Raw genomic sequence first — 20,774 nt, forward strand, 5'->3', positions numbered from 1 at the left:
CTCAAGCCATAAATATTCCCGTAGACACGAGGATCAACTTGTTGATCCCTCTAGGAGGCAGTGCCGAGCGCCATAAGGATAAGACTCCTACTAAGGAGCAAAACACGAAAATGCAACTGCCAAAGAGGTGATCTACATGATAGTCGAAGACCTACTGATGGGACTCCTATGAAATCTAGGCGTGCACATCATCTTGCTGCTCAAATGATAAAGGAGATTGACCATAAAGCGACCAGCAAGGGATCCCACAATCCACTTTGGACTTACTAATACTCAGAGAGTTCATTAAGCCTATAATGGTGCTCTAATTATTTCTATTGCCTTAGCTAACTATATGATTCAACATATTTTTGCAGATTCTGCAGCTCAATAGATATACTATTTTATGAGGTCTACTGACAATACGTAGTTTTTTTTCCTCACCCGTCAGTAAAATAGAATTCATATTTTGAGAATATATAAATACAAATTAAGAACGTAGATGACGTGTGAACTAATTGTAATAGTTTCATTTTGTGGTGTTTTATGCGAATATATATATATATATATATATTTATAATCTTGCAGATGAGAAGTTAACTATGTTTGTTGTAATGATGAGATTACGTATGTATATTCAACAAGAATTGTATTATGTGCATATTTATATATATAAATTAGGGTTTACTTTAAGTAAAATATTTAGGGGGGGATACAGTTGAGTACCATTAGAGGGTGCTACAGGGTGTTGTAAGGATAGTGCTAAACAAAGAATAAAAAATTCGTATTGTCACAAAAGTACAATGCTAAAGATGTATTTTTCGAGAGATAGTGTTGTTGAAAAGAGAGATTTAAAAAACTTATATTTTTTACTACAATTTTCTCTAGTTTCTTACTCTTTGTGAAAATAGATTAACAAAATATATAAATAAAATAATTAGAATATTGAAAATGTATTTTACAAACTTGACACATCAATATGCGTCCAGTACAGACGTGTGCTAGGTAGAGTTGACAAACATATAGATGAAAAAGGAACTCGTATGATTCTACTACAAATTTCTTTACTTTTAATTCACATTAAATAAGATATATAAAACAAAGAAAGCATTAAAGATGTATTTTTCGAATCTCGAATTTGTCCATGCCCCAATGCTGATGTTACTTCAGAACGAATAAACTAAACAAGTTTTTTTAACATTCAATAATGTGAAATATATATAAATCGTACAATTAAAAACTTATGTATTATCTATAATGTTATTTATATTCATACCTTGTAAAAAGTAAAATTATTTCTCAATTTTATTAAATTTTTTGTTATTGCCATTCAGTATAAATTAAATATTTCTAAAAAAAATTATGCTTGACAACAATGCACATTTTACTAGTTGGTAGAAATAAGGAAATGTACGAAAGTTAGAAATTTTACTTCTTTGGACATAAAACGAATAACAGTTTTTATTGCTTTAGGTATACAAGTATAATCTTTCATATCATATAAAGAATGCTGAAATTCTACAAACAACGAGTGCTAATTTACATTTAAAAAAAAATCTTCTAAAACCCATTAGGCATATTCGGAAGATAATCTGAAACAGGTTCGTCGCTATGAAACAAGTGCAAGATAGGTTCGTCGGGCGAACACTTTTGTTGATATCAACTTCAATGGTGTCGTATGATACGCCACTTCGACTGCATCAGTCGATGACCAATATTAGCTTAAACCATGCTTCCTTTGCTCTAATGTCAACCTGAAGAAAACAAAAGGACGAGTCTTTATGAGTAATACACAACGCAATTGTAGCATAGAATCTATGGTCTATCCATACTCGTTTATTAAACCTCAGGGCGCTAGAGTCTATATTTGGTTTTTCAGTTCTATGCTTGTCTAAATAGCATCGTCTTACTAAGAGTAGTACGGAAAACTAAAGGTCGAAATAGGGATTTAAACACTCAACTAAAACTGCTTCACTTTGATTGCTTAAAAAAATGCATTTTAACATCATCTAGAACCAAAGTACTGTATCTCTCTCTTCCCCATTGTCATTTTCTAACAAAAAAGCAACCGTTGTCCCTATCATTCCCTCTACAAATTTTTTCCCCATATTTAAAATTCAAGAAATGACAAAACCATTGGATTTTTCTTTGTACGCTACAAGAACTCGATGTGTGACTAATTTCTACTGAACCTTCACATTCTCACCATTCTCATTTGGAATACATAGGATTACGAATTTTGAGACAACTTTAAATGTGCTGGATGCGGGAGACATTAGAGTTGAGGCCTACACGGGAGATCATCCTCCACTATTTTTGTTGATTTATTCTTGATTCATAAATTGTGTTAGGTTCCCATGTTGCTGCCTCAAAACTTTTTGTTTGTCAAAACATTTATGATTCTTGTACAAATTTTACAAAACCACCATATTTGTTCACATTATTGACATCTAGACTTTGTAGGTGCATCACAACAAAATTTATTGGAATATTGTTATTATACAAAAACAAATTAATTCACTTGTGAACTTAGAAAATAAAATAGCACATACTAAATTGATGAATATTTGTCTAGATGCCAAGTATATTTATTATTTTCATAATACCTGTGACTACGTATCTTAAAAAGCTTTTTCAACATCTTGACAAGTACAAGCATTAATAATACAAGTCTTTTGTTATCATTTATCACAAGAAAATTAATTATGCACTTCTTTGAAAACCAAAAAATATATTTTACATCAATCCATTTTTCCAAAAATAGGAAACGACGTGCATCTTAAGTTTTTCAAACAACTAAAAAAATATATTTTAAATCAATTATTAGTTACAAAAATAAAAAGTTTAACACATTTATCAGGAAGTGAAAAATTACGACATTTCATGCATTTTCAAAAAGCAAGTAGATGAATAATGATTAAATGTCCATTTATACTTCGTTTTCTTTGAAGAGAAATTAGTACACACTTCATACCGATTTTGAAAACTTCATTGGGTAACAAAAAAACATTTGGTATCAGAGAACAAATCTTTGAGTAAAAAAGAAAACTATAAATTGTGGGTAATATAAATAAAAAGAAAAAAAGTTCTCTATTTTAATAATAAAAAGGAAAAAAAGTTCTCCATTTTAATATTTATTAAGTTACCAAAAGTTTGTGTTCCTTAAAAATCATTTAACAAAATTTGAAATTACAAATATTTACAAAAAATTACACATCTTGGAAGAGAAATTTAAATTTGGCATCTAGACAACCATTCAACATTTTAGCATATAGCATTTTATTTTCAAGGTTCACAAATCAAATAATTCGTTGTTGTATAATATAAACTTTCCAACATATTTTTCTATGATACACCTGCAAAGATGATGATGTTAATAACATAAACGAATGTGGTTTCTGTAAAATCACACAAGGATAATAAATGTATAACAACAAAAAATTTCGAAACCACCACATGAAGAAAACCCAACTCAATAAATGAATAAGGAATAAGTCCACAAAGAGAGAGGAGGTTTGTTCTCCAATTTAAGTCCCAACCCAATGCTTGCATCCTCCACATTTTTTAGCAACCTCAAAATTCAATGATCCCATTATTTCCAAATCAAAACGGTGACAGTGAGGGATTTCCACAGAAACTAGTGCAGTAAACTCGAGTTTTGTAGTTTACAAAGTGTAAAATCAATAGTTTCAACCTTTCTCGATTTAAAAATATGGGGAAAAAATCAGGAGAGAAGAATGAATTAGGCACTGGTTACCTTTCGTTAGAAACATGAAGAGAGGAAGATAAAGATACAACTACCATTAGGTTCTAGAATGTCGTCAAAATGCATACTTTTAGCAACCAACGTGTGTTTCAGTTGAGTGTTTAAATCCGAATTAAGCCTTTTGTTTCCAGCACTATGCTTAATGAAACGAAGCCATTTAGTTCGCACATAACTTGCCAACCAATATATTCTAGCTCCTCTGTGTTTCAATAAACGATTATAGATCACCTACCTATACTTACTTATATGCTTGACTTGCATAATCAAATACATTGGATGTTATATGCTAACTAATGCTTCACATGAAGAACCAAATAAATGCATGTCACATGTATTACTAGAAAATGATATACCAAGTAAGGTGAAACCCTTTTATAATTGTATGCTACATGCGTTGGGCGCAAAGAAATAGCCTCCATAGTACAGTTCAGGCATTCTTTGAAAGGCATAAGCAACAAAATTATGAAAAAACTAACACACGGAAGAAAAGAACATCGATAAATCATTCAGGCATTCTTTGAAAGGCATAAGCAACAGATACTGCATAAGGAAGAAACCTTTTCGGATGGACATCACAAAAATAATTCCGTGGGTTCATCAACTAGGGGACTAGCAATTGGTTTACGAAGCTTCATCACAGTCGAGTTAAGATCTCTTAAAGTAAAGCTCAAATAGAAGAAACAGAGAGTGGAGGGATGGCACTTAGATTTCAGAGAATCACATTCATGCATCAAGACCCACATAGGTGAAATTGATTGGTATCAAAGATAATACTAGGAAAAGCATATACATTACTTACTGCTCCTAAAATAGATCGCAGATTACGTTACCTACGTACCTTCCCAAAGATTTCAATAAGGACCAAGAGTGGCATGACAACGAAACCCATAGAAAGGGGGTTGCATTAACCATGATCACCTATAGGCGAAATAACCGACATTTTCCGACCACAAAATCATTTCATAGCTATAAATATACTAAATTCAAAAGAAAAGGAGGTCATCACATCCACAAAACTGATAGAAAATAGAGATTTTAAAAACTCTAAAGTTGTCGAGACAAAGCAAAAGCAAGCCAAAAAAGTGAGTTAAAGATTGCTCAATGTGAACTATCCAATTGGTTAGTATAGAGTTACCATGAATTAAGTGAAGTATCATAAATAATCAATTCAGTGAATATAGTATACAACAGAATAACCCAATCAGCCACATAATTCTTCAACCGTTCACTCGTGATAATTACTAAAATCGATTGTCTTCAGATTAGAAACTTTTCCTATATGTTTCCTGAGTAAACAGAAGATAAATCCAGTATTCTATCACATGTGCAAAATTCAATCAAATGGTATTATGCCTCTACGGCTCCACATTAAAAGCGGAATGCTTTGTGAAACCAGTTTCTACCTTTATGACCCAATATTAGCATGCCCACATTCTTCCAACAGGTTATGTTTGCATAAAGTAAATCCCTCGCCAGTCACCCAAAGGTCCATTGGAAAAAGTAAATGAATCAGGTGCATATACAAGCACAATTCAGAGTGAAAATAAGCACCTACAAAGACATTGTCTTTTTCTAAACGGTCATTGGAACTAAAGTACTTCAGTATACACCATAAGTGAATCTACAAAGATCTGAAAGATACAAAAAAAAAATACATACAACATGTCGCAATGCACAAACCTATAAAGAAAAAGGAGAATAATAACATCTCATGTTCCCAGGTAATATCTTGGCAAAGAAGTGTAGTATCAATTAAATAAAACATAAAGAAAGGCACATGCCACAGGATAAGGTATTACCTGCGTAAAGGCTGTATATTTTTGGCAAGTGTAATAAACTTGCTGCTAGGACAAATGGAGAGGCTAAAATTGAAACGAACAGGGCACCTGTACAAAAAGTAATTGTTATGCTAGAAGAATCATAACCTCACTGGGTGACACTAACGTCCCTATATTATTTCTAAATACGAAGGTTAGGCTTCCTCATACCCAGGAACTTCTATGCAAGAAGCGGCAAAAAGTAAAACATTGCAGTGATCAATTTCAAGAATCTTGAGGAGCCCCCTTCTAGATCTCCAATTGACAGGGCCCAGATCCTGAGGGGGAACATTAAATTATAGTCAATTTGAGTCTGAACCAAACGCTAGAACTGGTATGGGCCAGAAACTACACCGCACAAGATAAGAGAAAGTCATTTACACACAAATGCATTTGTTAAAAAGTCAAATAGATAAAGGAACCTAAGAGAAAGTCATTACACGCAAACGCATTTTTTAAAAATCTAATAGATAAAGGAATTTTGAAACCAACGACACAATAGAGGGGAAAGGACAGCCATTTGCTTGAAGGGATTATATTTGCAAGTCAAATATTCACTATGTCCTAGTGAGTGTTCCACTGTCTTGATAGCAGAGGGTATATCAGAATTACTGTCTAAAATGATGGGTAGAATTTTTGGGTGGATAAGTGGCTCAAGAGAGTCTTAAGTAGTGCTACCATCTAGGAGTTGCCTATGGTTCAGAAAGTCGCAGCAAATTGTGTGCCGTCTAAACCTAATTTCTATCACTGTGATGAAATTCATTACGGTTTGTAGCTTCTCGTAATTCCTGTGTTTTTCCATGAAACTCATGTATAGAAATCCAAAGGATTCCCCACGAACGTTCCCCAGCTGAGCTATGAACTCAACATTAACAACAGTAAATGGGCGAGATGCCTGGCGTAATCAAAGTCTTGAAGTTTCTACAGTATATAGCTATGAGTATCTAATCAAACAGAATTTACTAAGCAAGCAACTGATGGAGCACCTTCACACTACATCTAATCAGGAACAATGCATGTTACCATTGGAGTACTAGTATAAGAAACCATACCTATAAATGTACGAGGAACAACTCCAGGAAATTCCAAGTGATCATACTGACATGGCCCACAAAAACAAACACAGACAAACAAAAATTAATAGAATACTCCACCAAAACAGTAAATTTTTGTAACCAAGCAAAAGATCTAGTTTTACCTTCTCTATCTGATGCCGATGATATAATATGTCGTGCATTGCCTAAACGATAGAAGCACACATCTTTAAGATTCTTGGTCCTCAATTTTCATCAAGACCAAACAAATAAAAGAAACCACTTCTATCCGAGAAAAAAGTAAAGAAACCCAAAATCCTCAAAAACCCGAAAACAAAAATCAAACAAATATTTGACCGAACACATTGTTGATCCGATAAGAGATCAAGAAAAGAAGTTTTGAAAAACCCAAAACCCCAAAAATAAAAACAAATAATCCGCGAATTACATAACAACTTTAAGATTCTTGGCCATTTCTCAGTTTTCATCAAGACCAAAAAAATAGAAGAAATCCAAATATTTCCAAGAAAAAAGTAAACCAAAACCCAAAATCCTGAAAACCCGAGAACAGGTTCAACCAAATATTTCATCGAACATATTCTTGAAAAAACAAAATTCTGAAAATCCCGAAAAGAAAATCAAGAAGATATTTCCAAGAAAAGAAGCGTTGAAAAACCCAAAACCCCAAGAACCCTGAAATAAAAACAAATATCCGCGAATTACATCGCACCTGAACATTGAAGCTTTCTCCGACCTTTGTGTAAGGTGCCATGAACACATAAAAAGCGGCGATCGAACCCAACAACAGATCATAACCTTACTGCAAACCATTCGCAAGCAAATTCATTAGCAATTTAAGTAAACAGCCAGAACTGAAACGTGATTAAGGTTGCTCTGAATCGTCGTACCATAAAGTTGCATGAATTTGGAATTGAGAGCCATTCTCATCGCTACGGAGTGCGAATCCAGAATATGTTGGTGAAGATGGCATGACTCATGAGTGGAACACGCTTTTAACAATCGCCCCCCAACTTATCCGGTTAATTCAAATCGTACCGCAAAGTTACCGTATTTAAATTACGTTTAGCCCCTTCAACTCTTCAAATTAGCATTGTCCCCCTTCAGTTATATTTATATGACACACTACCCCTCTCAAATCTAAAAATAGACACTTTAACCACTGTTTGTGAATGGCCCGTAAAAAAAATAAACAAACTTTGAAAGTAAAACAACAAAGATATAATATGAAGAATTCATTGGGAAACTTTTGAATCGATATTAATATAATTGTATGTCACCATGAGAAACTAAATATCATTATTGGCTTTAAAAAGGAGAGACATATTTTCTTTTTTATGGTATAAAACTATCCCCTTATGAAAAACTAAATAGCGATTTACATCCCTATATTTGTTAAAATACAACAATTTACTTCCCTATATTTTTTAAAATGAAGCAATTTACCTCACTGTATAAGGAGGTAAATTACTTCATTTTAAAAAGTGAGTGAAAGTAAATTGCTATATTTTTTTTATAGGAGGGTAATATGCTCATTTTCAATATCACTGCGGGTAAATTGATATTCACCCATATTAATAATATGCAACATGTTGCCAAAATAGCTAATCTTTCTCATTGAATCGGAGGAGGAGAATGTGTTCGAGAATTGGGTTCTTGGGGCGGGGGGAGGGCTGATCTTCTGAGTTAACGTGGTTATGTTCTTCCTCCTATGACCTAGTATTTATATATTTATTTATGGAGAAGCATTGGAAGTAGTGTTGACTCCACCGTTGGCGGTGGGGTGGGGGTTGGGGTATGGTGGGAGAACTGATATCATAGGAAATCAAAATCTAAATTATGCTAAATATTTTTTGATAAAATAAAGAAAAAAAATCTTACTAAAATAGAGTAAAATAAAGAATTTATTGGCGTAAATTAAAATAAAAAACCACTTAATTTTAGAATGTAAATCATGTTCATAAATGAATAACTTTTGCTATTAGAATATTACAAATTTATATTAAATTTATAGGTTAATTATACATAGACGTCATCTGAAAATACGACATTAAACTTTAACTCGTAGAAGTTTTAAACTTATGCTTATGTTCCCTTCAAAATTTCTTTCCTCGCACCTAACAACTTTTTATTAGGGTTTTGACGAAAAAAGCTGAAAATCTGAAGCTAACAAAAAAAACTACATAAAATTTTAATTTTGTCCATCATGTAATATTTTTATGTACATTTTTATATTTTGAAAGGGATAAAGATAATATGTATATATATATATATATATATGTGTGTGTGTGTGTGGGGAGTGCGGTTAAAAATATTATATTTTCTTTCTTATAAGTACAAAATTATTTATATAAGAATGTTAAATGCGCAATAAATTTTAAAATTTATGTAAATTTTTTGCTAACGTCGATATTTTTTGTTCAAACCTAACAAAAATGGATTCAGATGTAAGCAATGAATTTTTGGAGAAGCGTAAGTGTAATTTTAAAACTTATTTGGAGAAAGATATAATTTACATTTTTAGCTTAACCCTAAATCTATTTTAATATTTAATATAATGATAAGATAATTATTTTTCCCCAGGTTAATTGAATATATTTTAACTAATCAGGTTTTTTTTTTATTTTTATTATAAATAGTGTTTATTTTAGTATATTTGTATTATTAAAATACTTCGATAACTAAAAATCAATCGGTTCTAACTCAAAAATTGCAGTTTCGGCTTTGAACCGGTTAGTATCGGTGCCAAGGCACAAAAATATTATATTTTAAAATTTTAATAAAATTAAATTATAAACCAAGTGTTTTTACAATTATACTTGTAAAATTTTAATTTATATAAAAATTTATTGCCCTTGGATTTACTTACCTTTTTTTTATGTATATAAACTAAAGAATGAAGTATATGTCATCATGCCACTATTGTAGCACCCTCTAAAAGACTATGAATATATCTCCTCTAAATATCATACTTAATTATATATGTAATTGTGCACATAATGCAATCCCTACGGAGTATATATATACATACCCACACACACAGGTAATCCCACCATCACCACAAGCGCAATTGACTCTCCATTCACAAGATTATATATACACATATAAAATATAACAAAATAATGTTTTTATAATTAGTTTGCACATCACCCATATTTTATGACTTTAAACACTCCAATAACGTGATTTTCATTTTTACTATTGACTATGAAGAAAACTACATAATAGCTCGACCTGACTAAAATGCAACGTTCGGACTTAGCCCTCGCTGGTTAAAATTTATATCTGAAAAAATGTTAGCAGATGAATTAGCTTGCAACTCAATAAACAAATAACTGGCGCTATCTTACATCAAATATAGTCCGGACAAAACAAAATGAACAACATATATATAATACAGTTAATTTAATCTCAACATAATCAACTTTATCACATATCACAACCAACTCATCACAAGACAATACTCCTCTTTTCCTAATCTATTTACCAGAAGGTGATGTATTTTTCTTCTCCACCAACTTAATTTCACCATTTATTATATAATGTTTTAGTAAATCCCCTTGACATGTTACGAAGGGCCATCAATCTTATTTCGTATCATAGCTTTTTTCATATATCATAGTTTTTTTATATCGCATCATAGTCTTTTCTTTTCAACTAGTAGACTTAATGCAAATAATCGGTCCAACAGGCCTAGTCCAAATGGCCCATGAGCAAGGTATCATACCCATAGCCCATCTATTATACTAACATGGCAGGTTAATAAGCCAAATCCAATAGGATAACTCGCCAGATATTAGAGATGACAAGTTATACGTATTTCTAACACCATAAGACATATCATGCCAAAAAATTTTCAACAAACTCCTAGAGTGATGGTGGCTGACTTGGCATCAGCAGGTAAAATGAAATTTGCATAAGTAGGCTTGACTGACATGACTCATTCAAATAATCATAACTTCTTAAAGATAAGTCCAAATAGCAATGTGTTCTTTTTTTGTTAGTAATCTAACCATGCAGCTTTCTAACGATATATCACAAGTTGCTAAAACTTCTAAATTTGCTCTTCATCGGCCTATAAATAAAGGTCATTGTGCATTCATGAGGGTATCAAGTATTATTCACGCAATCATTCTTTTCTCTTGATTTTCAGCAAGCTTCTCGCCCTATTTTTCTCTCCAACATTATTCCCACTTTAAATTGATACTTTGTCAAGTCGTTTCAACTATTTTATTATTACTCTTACGTTATTTCAAATTTTCAATTATCTTTTCAGTAAATCAATTTTTGACGTAAGAATCAGAACCGTTTGTAGGTTAGTCCTCATTTTCAGTGAAGATCCTTCAACCATGGTGATGTGTAAGATCTTGGTACACATTATTGGCGCAATTTGTGGGAGATTTGAGCTAGAGATGTAAGAAATATCCAACTTAGAAAATGGATGTGATAATGGCTTTTTTTAAGGAAACACTCCTCTCCTTGCTACAGTAGGTTTTGTAGTTCCACTTCCAAACAAACACCAAGGGATATCAACACCCCTGCTCTCACTCTTGATCCGACAGCCTTGTCTGCTACAACCAACCCGTTCTTCCTCTAACAACTTTTCCAGTTCATCGCAAGACCGTCAACTCAGCCCTTCGGGGCTCCCAAGCCAAGGGACCAATACAATCTTCTCACCAGGAGAGGCTCAACACTTAAGGAAATCGAAGAACCGACATGACAAGCCAACGGGACGAAACTACACTAGTTGATCTCGTTTGCAAGGAGAGTGCCAATCAAGAACCTCCATAAATCTAGCATTCTCTCAAGATAGAAGTGGTGGAACTCTGCCAACGGGTAAGGAAGGAGGTCCCGCTATTGGAGCGCGTATTCTCTTCAATGCAGATATTATGGCGGAAGAGCTGCTTGCTCACCTCAAGACGCCCTAGCACCAACTTGCTTATAATGGCACCACACTCCTTGCTAAGCACATCCACGATAAAAGATGGGATTATGAAGCCACCTCTTCTCTCCGAAATAGAAGGGAAGCACGAGGATAGTTGAATCCCATCGTCCCAGCATCGAGAATTTCACCCCACTTATTACTAGCTCAGCATGGATGCTGATGGCCATAAACAAACACCCTATTTTGTAGTGGTCCAAGGGTGTAGAAGAAGGACCACAGCTTCCCACATCTAAATACTTTTCAAATACCATGGGGAATACAAACATGATAGGAATAGATGTCGCCAACTGAGATAGGAGATAGAAAGGTTCATCAAGCTGGTTACCTAAGGGTCTGTGTCTACAAAAATTAGCATTGTGAACTACAAGAGAAATGCTCAAGCCATAAATATCCCCGTAGACACGAGGATCAACTTGTTGATCCCTCTAGGAGGCAGTGCCGAGCGCCATAAGGATAAGACTCCTACTAAGGAGCAAAACACGAAAATGCAACTGCCAAAGAGGTGATCTACATGATAGTCGAAGACTTACTGATGGGACTCCTATGAAATCTAGGCGTGCACATCATCTTGCTGCTCAAATGATAAAGGAGATTGACCATAAAGCGACCAGCAAGGGATCCCACAATCCACTTTGGACTTACTAATACTCAGAGAGTTCATTAAGCCTATAATGGTGCTCTCATTATTTCTATTGCCTTAGCTAACTATATGATTCAACATATTTTTGCAGATTCTGCAGCTCAATAGATATACTATTTTATGAGGTCTACTGACAATACGTAGTTTTTTTTCCTCACCCGTCAGTAAAATAGAATTCACATTTTGAGAATATATAAATACAAATTAAGAACGTAGATGACGTGTGAACTAATTGTAATAGTTTCATTTTGTGGTGTTTTATGCGAATATATATATATATATTTATAATCTTGCAGATGAGAAGTTAACTATGTTTGTTGTAAAGATGAGATTACGTATGTATATTCAACAAGAATTGTATTATGTGCATATTTATATATATAAATTAGGGTTTACTTTAAGTAAAATATTTAGGGGGGGATACAGTTGAGTACCATTAGAGGGTGCTACAGGGTGTTGTAAGGATAGTGCTAAACAAAGAATAAAAAATTCGTATTGTCACAAAAGTACAATGCTAAAGATGTATTTTTCGAGAGATAGTGTTGTTGAAAAGAGAGATTTAAAAAGCTCATATTTTTTACTACAATTTTCTCTAGTTTCTTACTCTTTGTGAAAATAGATTAACAAAATATATAAATAAAATAATTAGAATATTGAAAATGTATTTTACAAACTTGACACATCAATATGCGTCCAGTACAGACGTGTGCTAGGTAGAGTTGACAAACATATAGATGAAAAAGGAACTCGTATGATTCTACTACAAATTTCTTTACTTTTAATTCACATTAAATAAGATATATAAAACAAAGAAAGCATTAAAGATGTATTTTTCGAATCTCGAATTTGTCCATGCCCCAATGCTGATGGTACTTCAGAACGAATAAACTAAACAAGTTTTTTTAACATTCCATATTGTGAAACATATATAAATCGTACAATTAAAAACTTATGTATTATCTATAATGTTATTTATATTCATACCTTGTAAAAAGTAAAAATATTTCTCAATTTTATTAAATTTTCTGTTATTGCCATTCAGTATAAATTAAATATTTCTAAAAAAAATTATGCTTGACAACAATGCACATTTTACTAGTTGGTAGAAATAAGGAAATGTACGAAAGTTAGAAATTTTACTTCTTTGGACATAAAACGAATAACAGTCTTTATTGCTTTAGGTATACAAGTACAATCTTTCATATCATATAAAGAATGCTGAAATTCTACAAACAACGAGTGCTAATTTACATTTAAAAAAAAATCTTCTAAAACCCATTAGGCATATTCGGAAGATAATCTGAAACAGGTTCGTCGCTATGAAACAAGTGCAAGATAGGTTCGTCGGGCGAACACTTTTGTTGATATCAACTTCAATGGTGTCGTATGATACGCCACTTCGACTGCATCAGTCGATGACCGATATTAGCTTAAACCATGCTTCCTTTGCTCTAATGTCAACCTGAAGAAAACAAAAGGACGAGTCTTTATGAGTAATACACAACGCAATTGTAGCATAGAATCTATGGCCTATCCATACTCGTTTATTAAACCTCAGGGCGCTAGAGTCTATATTTGGTTTTTCAGTTCTATGCTTATCTAAATAACATCGTCTCACTAAGATTAGTACGGAAAACTAAAGGTCGAAATAGGGATTTAAACACTCAACTAAAACTGCTTCACTTTGATTGCTTAAAAAAATGCATTTTAACATCATCTAGAACCAAAGTACTGTATCTCTCTCTTCCCCATTGTCATTTTCTAACAAAAAAGCAACCGTTGTCCCTATCATTCCCTCTACAAATTTTTTCCCCATATTTAAAATTCAAGAAATGACAAAACCATTGGATTTTTCTTTGTACGCTACAAGAACTCGATGTGTGACTAATTTCTACTGAACCTTCACATTCTCACCATTCTCATTTGGAATACATAGGATTATGAATTTTGAGACAACTTTAAATGTGCTGGATGCGGGAGACACTAGAGTTGAGGCCTACACGGGAGATCATCCTCCACTATTTTTGTTGATTTATTCTTGATTCATAAATTGTGTTGGGTTCCCATGTTGCTGCCTCAAAACTTTTTGTTTGTCAAAACATTTATGATTCTTGTACAAATTTTACAAAACCACCATATTTGTTCACATTATTGACATCTGGACTTTGTAGGTGCATCACAACAAAATTTATTGGAATATTGTTATTATACAAAAACAAATTAATTCACTTGTGAACTTAGAAAATAAAATAGCACATACTAAATTGATGAATATTTGTCTAGATGCCAAGTATATTTATTATTTTCATAATACCTGTGACTACGTATCTTAAAAAGCTTTTTCAACATCTTGACAAGTACAAGCATTAATAATACAAGTCTTTTGTTATCATTTATGACAAGAAAATTAATTATGCACTTCTTTGAAAACCAAAAAATATATTTTACATCAATCCATTTTTCCAAAAATAGGAAACGACGTGCATCTTAAGTTTTTCAAACAACTAAAAAAAAATATTTTAAATCAATTATTAGTTACAAAAATAAAAAGTTTAACACATTTATTAGGAAGTGAAAAATTACGACATTTCATGCATTTTCAAAAAGCAAGTAGATGAATAATGATTAAATACATTCCCAACTTTGTCCATTTATACTTCGTTTTCTTTGAAGAGAAATTAGTACACACTTCATACCGATTTTGAAAACTTCATTGGGTAACAAAAAAACATTTGGTATGAGAGAACAAATCTTTGAGTAAAAAAGAAAACTATAAATTGTGGGTAATATAAATAAAAAGAAAAAAAGTTCTCCATTTTAATAATAAAAATAAAAAAGTTCTCTATTTTAATAATAAAAAGGAAAAAAGTTCTCCATTTTAATATTTATTAAGTTACCAAAAGTTTGTGTTCCTTAAAAATCATTTAACAAAATTTGAAATTACAAATATTTACAAAAAATTACACATCTTGGAAGAGAAATTTAAATTTGGCATCTAGACAACCATTCAACATTTTAGCATATAGCATTTTATTTTCAAGGTTCACAAATCAAATAATTCGTTGTTGTATAATATAAACTTTCCAACATATTTTTCTATGATACACCTGCAAAGATGATGATGTTAATAACATAAACGAATGTGGTTTCTGTAAAATCACACAAGGATAATAAATGTATAACAACAAAAAATTTCGAAACCACCACATGAAGAAAACCCAACTCAATAAATGAATAAGGAATAAGTCCACAAAGAGAGAGGAGGTTTGTTCTCCAATTTAAGTCCCAACCCAATGCTTGCATCCTCCACATTTTTTAGCAACCTCAAAATTCAATGATCCCATTATTTCCAAATCAAAATGGTGACAGTGAGGGATTTCCACAGAAATTAGTGCAGTAAACTCGAGTTTTGTAGTTTACAAAGTGTAAAATCAATAGTTTCAACCTTTCTCGATTTAAAAATATGGGGAAAAAATCAGGAGAGAAGAATGAATTAGGCACTGGTTACCTTTCGTTAGAAACATGAAGAGAGGAAGATGAAGATACAACTACCATTAGGTTCTAGAATGTCGTCAAAATGCATACTTTTAGCAACCAACGTGTGTTTCAGTTGAGTGTTTAAATCCGAATTAAGCCTTTTGTTTCCAGCACTATGCTTAATGAAACGAAGCCATTTAGTTCGCACATAACTTGCCAACCAATATATTCTAGCCCCTCTGTGTTTCAATAAACGATTATAGATCACCTACCTATACTTACTTATATGCTTGACTTGCATAATCAAATACATTGGATGTTATATGCTAACTAATGCTTCACGTGAAGAACCAAGTAAATGCATGTCACATGTATTACTAGAAAATGATATACCAAGTAAGGTGAAACCCTTTTATAATTGTATGCTACATGCGTTGGGCGCAAAGAAATAGCCTCCATAGTACAGTTCAGGCATTCTTTGAAAGGCATAAGCAACAGAATTATGAAAAAACTAACACACGGAAGAAAAGAACATCGATAAATCATTCAGGCATTCTTTGAAAGGCATAAGCAACAGATACTGCATAAGGAAGAAACCTTTTCGGATGCACATCACAAAAATAATTCCGTGGGTTCATCAACTAGGGAACTAGCAATTGGTTTACGAAGCTTCATCACAGTCGAGTTAAGATCTCTTAAAGTAAAGCTCAAATAGAAGAAACAGAGAGTGGAGGGATGGCACTTAGATTTCAGAGAATCACATTCATGCATCAAGACCCACATAGGTGAAATTGATTGGTATCAAAGATAATACTAGGAAAAGCATATACATTACTTACTGCTCCTAAAATAGATCGCAGATTACGTTACCTACGTACCTTTCCAAAGATTTCAATAAGGACCAAGAGTGGCATGACAACAAAACCCATAGAAAGGGGGCTGCATTAACCATGATCACCTATAGGCGAAATAACCGACATTTTCCGACCACAAAATCATTTCATAGCTATAAATATAATAAATTCAAAAGAAAAGGAGGTCATCACATCCACAAAACTGATAGAAAATAGAGATTTTAAAAACTCTAAAGTTGTCGAGACAAAGCAAAAGCAAGCCAAAAAAGTGAGTTAAAGATTTCTCAATGTGAACTATCCAATTGGTTAGTATAGAGTTACCATGAATTAAGTGAAGTATCATAAATAATCAATTCAGTGAATATAGTATACAACAGAATAACCCAATCAGCCACATAATTCTTCAACCGTTCACTCGTGATAATTACTAAAATCGATTGTCTTCAGATTAGAAACTTTTCCTATATGTTTCCTGAGTAAACAGAAGATAAATCCAGTATTCTATCACATGTGCAAAATTTAATCAAACGGTATTATGCCTCTACGGCTCCACATTAAAAGCGGAATGCTTTGTGAAACCAGTTTCTACCTTTATGACCCAATATTAGCATGCCCACATTCTTCCAACAGGTTATGTTTGCATAAAGTAAATCCCTCGCCAGTCACCCAAAGGTCCATTGGAAAAAGTAAATGAATCAGGTGCATATACAAGCACAATTCAGAGTGAAAATAAGCACCTACAAAGACATTGTCTTTTTCTAAACGGTCATTGGAACTAAAGTACTTCAGTATACACCATAAGTGAATCTACAAAGATCTGAAAGATACAAAAAAAAAAATACATACAACATGTCGCAATGCACAAACCTATAAAGAAAAAGGAGAATAATAACATCTCATGTTCCCAGGTAATATCTTGGCAAAGAAGTGTAGTATCAATTAAATAAAACATAAAGAAAGGCACATGCCACAGGATAAGGTATTACCTGCGTAAAGGCTGTATATTTTTGGCAAGTGTAATAAACTTGCTGCTAGGACAAATGGAGAGGCTAAAATTGAAACGAACAGGGCACCTGTACAAAAAGTAATTGTTATGCTAGAAGAATCATAACCTCACTGGGTGACACTAACGTCCCTATATTATTTCTAAATACGAAGGTTAGGCTTCCTCATACCCAGGAACTTCTATGCAAGAAGCAGCAAAAAGTAAAACATTGCAGTGATCAATTTCAAGAATCTTGAGGAGCCCCCCCTTCTAGATCTCCAATTGACAGGGCCCAGATCCTGAGGGGGAACATTAAATTATAGTCAATTTGAGTCTGAACCAAACGCTAGAACTGGTATGGGCCAGAAACTACACCGCACAAGATAAGAGAAAGTCATTTACACACAAATGCATTTGTTAAAAAGTCAAATATATAAAGGAACCTAAGAGAAAGTCATTACACGCAAATGCATTTTTTAAAAATCTAATAGATAAAGGAATTTTGAAACCAACGACACAATAGAGGGGAAAGGACAGCCATTTGCTTGAAGGGATTATATTTGCAAGTCAAATATTCACTATGTCCTAGTGAGTGTTCCACTGTCTTGATAGCAGAGGGTATATCAGAATTACTGTCTAAAATGATGGGTAGAATTTTTGGGTGGATAAGTGGCTCAAGAGAGTCTTAAGTAGTGCTACCATCTAGGAGTTGCCTATGGTTCAGAAAGTCGCAGCAAATTGTTCTAAACCTAATTTCTATCACTGTGATGAAATTCATTACGGTATGTAGCTTCTCGTAATTCCGGTGTTTTTCCATGAAACTCATGTATAGAAATCCAAAGGATTCCCCACGAACGTTCCCCAGCTGAGCTATGAACTCAACATTAACAACAGTAAATGGGCGAGATGCCTGGCGTAATCAAAGTCTTGAAGTTTCTACAATATATAGCTATGAGTATCTAATCAAACAGAATTTACTAAGCAAGCAACTGATGGAGCACCTTCACACTACATCTAATCAGGAACAATGCATGTTACCATTGGAGTACTAGTATAAGAAACCATACCTATAAATGTACGAGGAACAACTCCAGGAAATTCCAAGTGATCATACTGACATGGCCCACAAAAACAAACACAGACAAACAAAAATTAATAGAATACTCCACCAAAACAGTAAATTTTTGTAACCAAGCAAAAGATCTAGTTTTACCTTCTCTATCTGATGCCGATGATATAATATGTCGTGCATTGCCTAAACGATAGAAGCACACATCTTTAAGATTCTTGGTCCTCAATTTTCATCAAGACCAAACAAATAAAAGAAACCACTTATATCCGAGAAAAAAGTAAAGAAACCCAAAATCCTCAAAAACCGAAAACAAAAATCAAACAAATATTTGACCGAACACATTGTTGATCCGATAAGAGATCAAGAAAAGAAGTTTTGAAAAACCCAAAACCCCAAAAATAAAAACAAATAATCCGCGAATTACATAACAACTTTAAGATTCTTGGCCATTTCTCAGTTTTCATCAAGACCAAAAAAATAGAAGAAATCCAAATATTTCCAAGAAAAAAGTAAACCAAAACCCAAAATCCTGAAAACCCGAGAACAGGTTCAACCAAATATTTCATCGAACATATTCTTGAAAAAACAAAAATTCTGAAAATCCCGAAAAGAAAATCAAGAAGATATTTCCAAGAAAAGAAGCGTTGAAAAACCCAAAACCACAAGCACCCTGAAATAAAAACAAATATCCGCGAATTACATCGCACCTGAACATTGAAGCTTTCTCCGACCTTTGTGTAAGGTGCCATGAACACATAAAAAGCGGCGATCGAACCCAACAACAGATCATAACCTTACTGCAAACCATTCGCAAGCAAATTCATTAGCAATTTAAGTAAACAGCCAGAACTGAAACGTGATTAAGGTTGCTCTGAATCGTCGTACCATAAAGTTGCATGAATTTGGAATTGAGAGCCATTCTCGTCGCTACGGAGTGCGAATCCAGAATATGGTGGTGAAGATGGCATGACTCATGAGTGGAACACGCTTTTAACAATCGCCCCCAACTTATCCGGTTAATTCAAATCGTACCGCAAAGTTACCGTATTTAAATTACGTTTAGCCCCTTCAACTCTTCAAATTAGCATTGTCCCCCTTCAGTTATATTTATATGACACACTACCCCTCTCAAATCTAAAAATAGACACTTTAACCACTGTTTGTGAATGGCCCGTAAAAAAAATAAACAAACTTTGAAAGTAAAACAACAAAGATATAATATGAAGAATTCATTGGGAAACTTTTGAATCGATATTAATATAATTGTATGTCACCATGAGAAACTAAATATCATTATTGGCCTTAAAAAGGAGAGACATATTTTCTTTTTTATGGTATAAAACTATCCCCTTATGAAAAACTAAATAGCGATTTATATCCCTATATTTGTTAAAATACAACAATTTACTTCCCTATATTTTTTAAAATTAAACAATTTACCTCACTGTATAAGGAGGTAAATTACTTCATTTTAAAAAGTGAGGGAAATTAAATTGCTATATTTTTTTTATAGGAGGGTAATATGCTCATTTTCAATATCACTGCGGGTAAATTGATATTCACCCATATTAATAATATGCAACATGTTGCCAAAATAGCTAATCTTTCTCATTGAATCGGAGGAGGAGAATGTGTTCGAGAATTGGGTTCTTGGGGCGGGGGGAGGGCTGATCTTCTGAGTTAACGTGGTTATGTTCTTCCTCCTATGACCCAGTATTTATATATTTATTTATGGAGAAGCATTGGAAGTAGTGTGACTCCACCGTTGGCGGTGGGGTGGGGGTTGGGGTATGGTGGGAGAACTGATATCATAGGAAATCAAAATCTAAATTATGCTAAATATTTTTTGATAAAATAAAGAAAAAAAATCTTACTAAAATAGAGTAAAATAAAGAATTTATTGGTGTAAATTAAAACAAAAAACCACTTAATTTTAGAATGTAAATCATGTTCATAAATGAATAACTTTTGCTATTAGAATATTACAAATTTATATTAAATTTATAGGTTAATTATACATAGACGTCATCTGTAAATACGACATTAAACTTTAACTCGTAGAAGTTTTAAACTTATGCTTATGTTCCCTTCAAAATTTCTTTCCTCGCACCTAACAACTTTTTATTAGGGTTTTGACGAAAAAAGCTGAAATAATCTGAAGCTAACAAAAAAAACTACATAAAATTT

General features: G+C 33.0%; 2 protein-coding genes across 9 annotated transcripts; both read right to left on the reverse strand.

Moving 5' to 3' along the window:
- Positions 1-1,388: 1,388 nt before the first annotated feature.
- On the reverse strand, positions 1,389-7,597 carry LOC148789530 (dol-P-Man:Man(7)GlcNAc(2)-PP-Dol alpha-1,6-mannosyltransferase-like). 4 transcript variants are annotated; one of them, XM_088880033.1, is made up of 6 exons: positions 7,505-7,595; positions 7,327-7,412; positions 6,761-6,802; positions 6,615-6,660; positions 5,545-5,631; positions 1,389-1,733 (listed from the first exon to the last, which is right to left on the reverse strand). In XM_088880033.1, the coding sequence occupies exons 1-6, from the start codon at positions 7,542-7,544 to the stop codon at positions 1,729-1,731; spliced, it is 306 nt and encodes a 101-aa protein (XP_088736159.1). In that variant the 5' UTR covers positions 7,545-7,595; the 3' UTR covers positions 1,389-1,728. The 4 variants fall into 4 exon arrangements, 3 of the variants coding, with proteins under 3 accessions (XP_088736159.1, XP_088736158.1, XP_088736150.1); XM_088880032.1 differs by lacking the exon at positions 1,389-1,733 and adding an exon at positions 1,740-4,663 and having other exon boundaries at positions 7,505-7,597; XM_088880024.1 differs by lacking the exon at positions 1,389-1,733 and adding an exon at positions 5,226-5,425 and having other exon boundaries at positions 7,505-7,597.
- A 5,753-nt stretch (positions 7,598-13,350) lies between these two features.
- LOC105179905 (dol-P-Man:Man(7)GlcNAc(2)-PP-Dol alpha-1,6-mannosyltransferase) lies at positions 13,351-19,617 on the reverse strand. Of its 5 annotated transcripts, XR_016067596.1 has the most exons (8): positions 19,473-19,617; positions 19,295-19,384; positions 18,729-18,770; positions 18,583-18,628; positions 17,706-17,814; positions 17,517-17,603; positions 16,555-16,634; positions 13,351-13,661 (listed from the first exon to the last, which is right to left on the reverse strand). XR_016067596.1 is itself a non-coding variant. In XM_088885507.1 (7 exons), exons 2-6 carry the CDS (start codon positions 19,334-19,336, stop codon positions 16,621-16,623), a joined length of 231 nt encoding a protein of 76 aa, XP_088741633.1. In that variant the 5' UTR covers positions 19,337-19,384; positions 19,473-19,617; the 3' UTR covers positions 13,351-13,661; positions 16,555-16,620. The 5 variants fall into 5 exon arrangements, 1 of the variants encoding a protein (XP_088741633.1); XR_016067591.1 differs by lacking the exon at positions 16,555-16,634; XM_088885507.1 differs by lacking the exon at positions 17,706-17,814.
- Between the last annotated feature and the right edge of the window lie 1,157 nt (positions 19,618-20,774).

Source organism: Sesamum indicum, linkage group LG1, assembly GCF_026168435.1.
Source record: "Sesamum indicum cultivar Baizhima isolate 11 linkage group LG1, ASM2616843v1, whole genome shotgun sequence".
In the NCBI taxonomy this organism is placed as follows: Eukaryota; Viridiplantae; Streptophyta; class Magnoliopsida; order Lamiales; family Pedaliaceae; genus Sesamum; species Sesamum indicum.